This window comes from Mizuhopecten yessoensis, unplaced genomic scaffold (genome assembly GCF_002113885.1).
Source record: "Mizuhopecten yessoensis strain PY_sf001 unplaced genomic scaffold, ASM211388v2 scaffold2275, whole genome shotgun sequence".
Classification (NCBI taxonomy): domain Eukaryota; kingdom Metazoa; phylum Mollusca; class Bivalvia; order Pectinida; family Pectinidae; genus Mizuhopecten; species Mizuhopecten yessoensis.
Genome location: NW_018404465.1, coordinates 426,636 through 435,252, shown reverse-complemented (window position 1 = coordinate 435,252; position 8,617 = coordinate 426,636). Strand labels below are relative to the sequence as shown.

The window sequence follows — 8,617 nt, the reverse complement described above, 5'->3', positions numbered from 1 at the left end:
TAATGGCAAATGATACTTTGAATATTACATGTTAATAACTTGATTGGAATTATAACCTTGAATTGACAGTTTGATACTTTGAAAATTTTGAGCCAGCCCTACCCCCAAGGGTTGGAGGTGCTAGTTTCAAATCCTTTTTAGTCTGAAATCTGTATGCTAGATATTGAATAAGGGGTTTTATTGTTTTTTGTCACTTTGAATAATATTTCTGTTCATGTTAAAAACAAAATCAACTCTCTGTATAAATATATCAGGTGACCGTTAAGGCCCATGGGCCTCTTGTTTCATTTAAGTTAGTTTCACTGAAAGTATAAGAGCTAGACCAACCAAACTTGGACCATAGATGCATCGTAGGTACATCTCAACACATGCATCAAAATGGGGCCTACCTTTCATGGTCCATTGACTTTGTCAGCATCTCCATCAACATTAAGTTTATGCGTTTAAGTTAGTTTCTCTTAGACTCTGATATGTTCATTGATGGTCAAAGCGGAGCTTGTTATATAATATATTCCTGAATTATGGCTATGGTAGCTCCGACCATCTGGTCCCTACAATGTGATGTCACAACTGTCAAATACGTTGAGCACTTATAAGACAGTTGGTCAAACTTATTGGACAGTAGGTCAAACTTTTTGTACAGTTGGTCAAACTTATTGAACAGTTGGTCAAACTTATTGGACAGTAGGTCAAACTTATTGGACAGTAGCTCAAACATTTGTACAGTTGGTCAAACTTATTGGACAGTAGGTCAAACTTTTTGGACAGTAGGTCAAACATTTGTACAGTTGGTCAAACTTATTGGACAGTAGGTCAAACTTATTGGACAGTAGGTCAAACATTTGTACAGTTGGTCAAATTTATTGGACAGTTGGTCAAATTTATTGGACAGTGCATACATCTTATTGGACACATGTGACATCATCGCTTTGTTTTAATTACTATTATTCACTGTGATGATTATTCACCCTCATTATTGAGGGAGAGAAAAGCAAAAGGTTTTACTTCCGCAAAACATTATGTAATAAAATCTCATTACTTTTGTAATTTTTGTAAACAACACCACGATACTGAAATTAATTGTGATGTTTTATGATGTCATTTACCATAATGACTTTTATGATTATTTTGTTTTTCAGATTGTGAAGATCCTGAACCTCTACACTCCAGTAGATGAATTCGAGGAACGTGTGCCAATTCCATTCATCCGTGAAATTCAGAAAAAGTTGAAAAATCGACCACAAGAATCGGACAATACACTCCTTATGGACACCAAATTCTCGTACCCAGTTACATTCCCATTCAACCCGTCAAGCATCACCATGGAAACCGTGGAAGTTCCTCAATCACTCCATCTAGGTTTCCTGACTCGCGTGTGATTTTAGTCAACTTAGTCTCTTAATCTAATTTATTGGACAGATTTGTCATACGTTTATGTTTTATTTTATGTGTACCGTTTCGTAGGTTAGAAAAACCGACACTTCCTGTGAAAGTGTTTTCTTCCTTATTTTTTGTTTGTTATCATGTAGAAATTAAGGATACATTTCAAGAAAAGTCCTTAAAAATCAGTAGAAAATACATTCATCCTTTTGAAATCTGTTTACTGTGAAATCTGACTTTACTGACATCAAAAGAAGGACAAGGGAACACTTAGTTCCTGGTTTAAATCAATGTCGTATTTTTCCACTTCTTACAGTTTGAATCTGAGGCTGATTAATTTAACCCACTCACCCCTGAAGACACATGTGAACTCTTCCATTCAAAGGTTGGAATAGTTCATTATGAAATTATAGGGGTGAATGAGTTGAATCCCAGAACATAAATATTTGAGTTTTAATCCGAGTAATTATGGAAATATCCCTGATTTAAATTTTACGTAAATGTGCCATTGAGTCAACTCATCTTGATCAAACAAATTTATTCTGGTTTTCACAGGTTTCTGTATACACATTTAGTTTGTCTTAGGCAGGAAACACCGGAAAATGTAAATAAACATTTGCCCTGTTATGTTATTGGGTTATTGTTAAACATCCTTGCTTTATAGAATAGAAATTGGCATTATCTTACGAAAGTGGTAAATACAATAGGATGTTCCATACTACTGTTCTATAATTTGTTAGCTGTACAATTTCTTGACTTTGTCCATAAACGTTATAGTTGCTGTCGTGTCAAACAGTTCTACGTTATGTTTTAAATATATGTACATAAAATGTTGTTCTACATGTACGGAAATTAAAATATATAATACACGTAAAATCTATGTTGATGTTAAATTATTACTGTTATATTGAGGACTGTTCCAAAAAGAGATATTGACGGGGAAGGGAGGCTCTTTCAGAACCATTAGACCCGGCTACACATAAATATCAAAAGTATTTACTGCCTCCCTCCTACCTGTATATGTTCATATCTGAAGTAGCCTTGTAAGTGCTGTACAGTGCTGACCCGTAATAAAAACTGTAGTTCCTTACCGTATTTGCTGTAATGAGCATATTTCCTCTTATATATGTCCCCTTCCTTTTTTGGGTACCTTGAAATAATGTCGGTGCCCCTTCCCCAAACACAGCTTCCATTCTGGTCCTTTGCTGTTAAAGAAAATTGTACTATATGCACTTTATATCAGATAATTCAGTCTCACAATCTGACAAGACCGTTTTCAAAAAAAAAAATATGGAAAAATCTATTTTGGAATTATTGCTGAGATATGTGTGACAGTCATGTAACACTGAGAAGCACCTGCCACAATCTGTGTTTATTATCGTAATAAGTGCCCCCTCCTGTCAATTTTTCCAGCACCCTTATTGCTAATTATGGCAAATATGGTAAGCAAAATCATTAAATCTCTTTGTATGATATTACAGTGTAATTATTTATCTGGATCAGTAACATGTTTGACAGGAGCAGGGCTTCTTTTTCTATACATATAGTAAACATTTATAGCCATGTACGATTGTATATAAGGTACAAGGGATCTCAAACTAAAGTGATTCTAGGAAATGTTTATGATAATGTTTTACATATACCACTACATAATGTATACTTGCTAATTTTTGTGAGTATTAGAATAACAAGTTGTCATCTAATACAGTTTTTCACAAGTTTTTAATTTGAAACGGGTACAAATACATGTGCTAATTTCATTATCAGGCTCACAAGGTTTTTCAAGTTCATACATTTTTGAATTGTAACACATTTGCAAAGTAAGCGAAAATTAACTTCTAACAAAAATAGCAAATATTTAGTATTGAAGTGGAAATATAACAGAGGTATATACATGTATCTGGAGTATAACGGCCTTTTCTGAATATCAAAACACTGTGTTTCTCAACGTGCACTCTTTACATGTGGTGTTGCTATATCTTGGGTTGTGAAGTTTTCTTGGATAAGCTCCAATGTGATGAGTGATTTACATGCAGTGAGATATTTGAAATGTAACTGAAAAATGATGTTAATTCATTGTATGAATTTTGATTTCGTCCATCTATTAATTAATTATGTTAATTGTTAATAATTCATTAGTATATTAATGATGGTTTTAAACTGTCATGTTGTCAAATTATCAACTGGTATACATCCATGCTTTTCACTGATCAAAACTTACATTAAGTCTCAGTTGTCTCCCCTTAATTGTTTCTCGTGGCATTTGTGCTATCGGAAGTTCACCATGTTGTATTTTCTTAATAAAACAAATTATTAAAGACAAACTAGATCGATTTTGGTAAAATTAACTTCCAATATGCAGTGTCTTAGAAGACAGTTTGGTCTCGTTTCTTTCTCTATAACTCATTCGCCCCTGAAGACACATTTAAACCCTTCCAGTTCAAAGATTGGAATAATAGTTCATTATGAAATTTCAGGGGGGAATGAGTTAAAAAAATGTCCAAAAGCAATCAAAAAGTTTTACAGTCCTGTAATTTCACTGGGAACAAAGTAGGCATGCAGGATTACCATGACTCAGGTGTAAGAAATTTTCGCCACTGTTTAATTTTTGCAATTTTTGTGCTTCGCAATGAGAGCGAATTTTTCATAACCGTGAATACAGCATACCATATATAATTGTTACATTACATAAAGGTGAAATTCACACTGAGCGAGCGTGGATTTTACCAGTAAAGGGCAAATATTTGTCTTGGCGAAAATTTTCCTGTAACAGTACATATTAACTTAATAAACATGCGTTCTGTAGCTGTGATAATTATCAGGGGAAGTGATATTGATGCTGTGTGCTTTGTTTTGGATCAAACCAACAATCCCAGACTTCCTAGTCGGAAGTTCTACCACTGAGCTAAAGGGAAATTCCCTCTAGCTTGAAGCTAGAAAGCGACCGTTATCCTATGTACAATTAAAACCTGCCAAACTACTCCCCCTTTTTAAATGTGTTCGTCATCGGTTCTAACTCCCTGTCACCACAGGGAGGGACACGGACAACATTTGAACCAGGAAGAGAATAGTGTGCTTCCACCGGGGATGGAATCCACAATCTCTAGGTTCCTAGTCGGACACTCTACCACGGAGCTAAAGGGAAATTCCCTCTAGCGTGAAGCTAGGAGACTGTAATTCTAGGTACAATTAAAATCTGCCATAGTTGAATACTACAATTTTCCTCACACCTATTTCCCCTCTGTTAGATATTCATGATGTGTTTGTGTGTCTGTTTTAGTTTGTTTACAATTAGTCAAACGGACACTGCCTACAATATGATTATCAAGGGAGTTAAAATAATTCGATGTACAAGGGAAATTAATGTTGATTTATTCCGATATGAAACATACCATGTATTGTTATACAAGTGCTGACATCAGACTTTACTTTTTACAAATATATATGTATAAAGTTAAGCATTTTATTTTGGCTTTTGATAGTTATTTTTGTCAATTAATTGCTGTTGAGGTGTATTTTTTATACAGAAGAAATTCTCCATGTAACACAAAACACTTTAGGATAAATAAAGTAAACAAATGAAATTTATCCTTTGCATTCCAAAAATGTTCACTTAAAAAGAAAAAAAAAGGGGGGGGGGGGTCATGCTGAGTATTGATCACTTGTTCAGTTTACACAGGAATAGTTGTTTGTATGATTTATGATGCAGTGAATATTAAATAAATTCCTTGTAAATAAGTACAAAAATGTAAATAAATACCGAAATTTTATAAAATCTACAAAACACAGCAATGAATTATATTTAAGTTTCAAGTACCCTAGTATGACCTTTTATTCATATCTAAGCAGAAAATGGTGAAAACTCATTTTTTGAAAACTATGGCTACAGTTTAGAAATCTACAAACTTTTTCCATTTTACAAGGTTTAAACTTACTTAATGTTTATGGAGGCATGATAAATATTTATGTATCCCATTCTTGGCTTAATTTATTTTTTATATATCTTTTTATAACTTTGCACTATTTGCATTTTCTATCGCTTCTGTGAAGACTTAATTATTTTGGTATCAAATTATTTTGATATGAATGTAAATGATTGTTGATTTTCAAATGGACCAACCATAAATTTAAAACAGGATGTCTTCCACTAATTAAGTGGCATTATCAAAATAACTTGTGAATTGTTTTTTGCGCTATATAGATGTCTTGATAGTTCTATTACATTGTAAAACCTGTTTAAATTGAACCCCACTGACACCTGTCTAAACTGAACTCCACTGAAACCTGTCTAAAATGAACCCCACTGACACCTGTCTAAACTGAACTCCACTGAAACCTGTCTAAACTGAACCCTACTGACACCTGTCTAAACTGAACTCCACTGAAATCTGTCTAAACTGAACTCCACTGAAACCTTTCAAAATTGAACCCAACAGGACCGTGATGAAACTGAATTCCATTCATAAAAGAAACGTTTATTGATACAACAGGTTTACATATATCTATACATCAGAACCAATTAAGCTGAAAGTTTCCAGATTACAAAGTTTCAAATAAGTTGAAACATACAAAATGTACTAACTGAATTAAAGGTCTGGGCCCGTATTCATGATCAAACTCAGATTCTATATGCTTACGTCCCATTTCTTGTTCCGGTAATAAATAAATTCAAACTTAATATTTGGTCTATGATTTGGGAGAATTTTGGAAACATTTCGAACTGATAACCGTTTAAATAACTTTTTTATCGTTTCAAACGATTTAAGCGAGTTATAAGACAGTTGGGTTGAGCACAGACCCTGGTTGGTTTGTAAAGGTTTTTAGATAGCAACGTTCAGTTTAGGTTGAAAGGTAGATGCATACCTAGTTGAAGGTCTGTTTATACAGTTTCCAGATTAGAAAGGGCCAATTTTGGTAGAAGTGTAGTAATGGACCTGTTTTGAAGGTCTGGTTTAAAAACATTTCCAGTTCACACTTGTTCAGTTAAGGTAGAAATGTACAGACTGAATTGAAAGTCTGGCTTATACATAGAAATGGAAATGTTAGGACCTGGTCGAAGGTCTTTATACACAGGTTTTGAATGACAGATTCATGTTTTATAAAACAGTATGCACCTACCTAGATTAGGTCTATGTATACAGGGTGTCAAATTACACAGGGTTCAGTTTATATAGGTAACTTACTGTAGTGGGGAGTCTCAATGCTGTTAGGGTTGTTTAACACTAGTTCACACATTGCAATAGTTCTATAGAAAAAGAATATAAATGTTTACCATATATGTCCTGTAGTAAGCCCAGGGGACCAACACGTAATCCATGATTCAATGTTTGGGACAGGCTTATTACAGGATAGTTAAATAGCATATGTTGGTATTCTGAACTGCAATAGATATATGGGTGGGCTTATTACCAGGCATGGGCTTATTGCCGGATTGATATGGTGTTTATATCATCGTTTATATATGAATTACAAGTTTAAATATTCATGACATCACATCACAATTTGTTTGTAAATTATTTTTTGTAGGAAAGTCATTTGTAATTAATAGTTTTATTTTTAATTATCGTGAATCTGGCTTGTGTTTGAATGCTTCAGATTACCTTCAGATTACCAGCATCCTGTGTTTGGAGGCCTATTATAAATATTATAACTGTTGCTTGACATTGATGTTATCACTGAACAATGGGTCAGAGATAAATAAATTAGTGTGTCTTTGTTATGAACAGAGAAAGATGTCTTGCCAAGTACTCATTTTTCATGTTATGAGATCCACCGATTCTTTAAAAAAAGATCCACCAAATTGTATCAGATTTCTTTTTGATTTTTTTTCCATTCAGTTCTATTGAGGAAAGATTTTTTTTGGACTTTGTGATTTTACCCTTCTAATAATTGATTTGGTAAGTATTTCATTGCATGTCTATAATAAATGTAAATTTCAATGATTGCTTGTTAGGTGCATTATGTACTGTAAAATAGCGTAGGGGACAGGCCCGAGGGGATGTCTACATTGTTGAAATATGTGCCACAATTTCTAGTATAGGTTGCTTTGCATCTAAATAAGGGTTGCACAAAGTTTTGTGGAAATGGATCATCTAAAAAAGGTCTAATGTAAAAAAGGATTGTCTCAAAATGGCCCTTCTCCTGTATAAGGTCGGTAGACAAAGTAAATGGATGACATAAAGAAGGGTTGTCTCAAAATGGCTTATATAGACTATTAAAGGTCTAATGTAAAAAAGGATTGTCTCAAAATGGCCCTTCTCCTGTATAAGGTCGGTAGACAAAGTAAATGGATGACATAAAGAAGGGTTGTCTCAAAATGGCTTATATAGAAAGATGATCGTCTCAAAATGGCTTATATAGAAAGATGGTTGTCTAAAAATTATTATAACCCCTTACAATGTGTTTAGAGATATACTTGGATGAATGTAATAGTTTTACATTAATACAGCACATTAGTTAGGAACCCTCCGTTTGTTGACGTGTCTCTCTGTTGTGGGGAACGCTTGTTGAGTTTTCTCTCTGTATCATTCCATGTGATAGCTGGAACGTTTACTATTAAATACAGTATGTGATCAGACGTACACTGTGTTATCTTGTCTTTGATGCTTCATCTTCTTGTCATCTCTCGGGGTGGTTATTTGGTTGGCAAGGTCAGACAACCAAATAAATCACCCCTCAGGTTGAAGATTTCCCTGTCACACCCTCAAGGTAGGGGGTGGGGGGGGGATTCCCCTGTCATAGCAAATTGTAGGACGTTCACATTAACAATAAAAGATGATGGAAGATAATCCTGGTTTGTTTGAGACTTTTAAATCAATGTTTGCATTTCATATTTCTTAAGTTGTATTTGAAGTGGACGAAAAATAATCATTCCCCAATTTAGGAGCATGGTAGAAAATCTCAACCCTTTGGGTAATGTCTGGCCCTCAGCATCCCATGGGGAAAATTTCTTAAATGTCTAGCCTTCAGGCTTTGCCTAGGGCAAGACATTTAAAAATTTTAACCCAAGGGTTAAGATTTTTTCTATCTTACCCCAAGAGTGGGGAAAGATCCTATTAATCAACACTTTTCCTAGTGAGAGATATCTTTGCTTCACCCTCAGGTAAATTGAGACGAAGGTGTAGTAGGACGAGGTATAGTGATAAATATAGTGCCGTCGCTGGAGCTCGAACCCGCGACCCTTGGCTCTCCAGACCAATGCTCTACCGCTGAGCTAAAGGGAAATTCCCTACAGCTG

The 8,617-nt window shown here is 34.5% G+C and overlaps 1 protein-coding gene across 9 annotated transcripts in view; it reads left to right on the top strand.

Annotated features, from left to right (window-relative positions):
- The window catches only part of LOC110445410 (unconventional myosin-Va-like), a 133,140-nt gene extending 125,179 nt beyond the window's left edge, over positions 1 to 7,961 (top strand). For 8 of the 9 annotated variants that reach the window (XM_021490020.1, XM_021490015.1, XM_021490016.1 and 5 more), the window contains one exon: positions 1,140 to 7,961. In XM_021490020.1, the coding sequence (XP_021345695.1) occupies positions 1,140 to 1,379 (240 nt within the window). In that variant the 3' untranslated portion in view covers positions 1,380 to 7,961. The remainder of the gene's footprint in view (positions 1 to 1,139) is intronic. The other variant, XR_002462353.1, reaches the window with a different exon arrangement.
- The last annotated feature ends 656 nt before the right edge of the window (positions 7,962 to 8,617 follow it).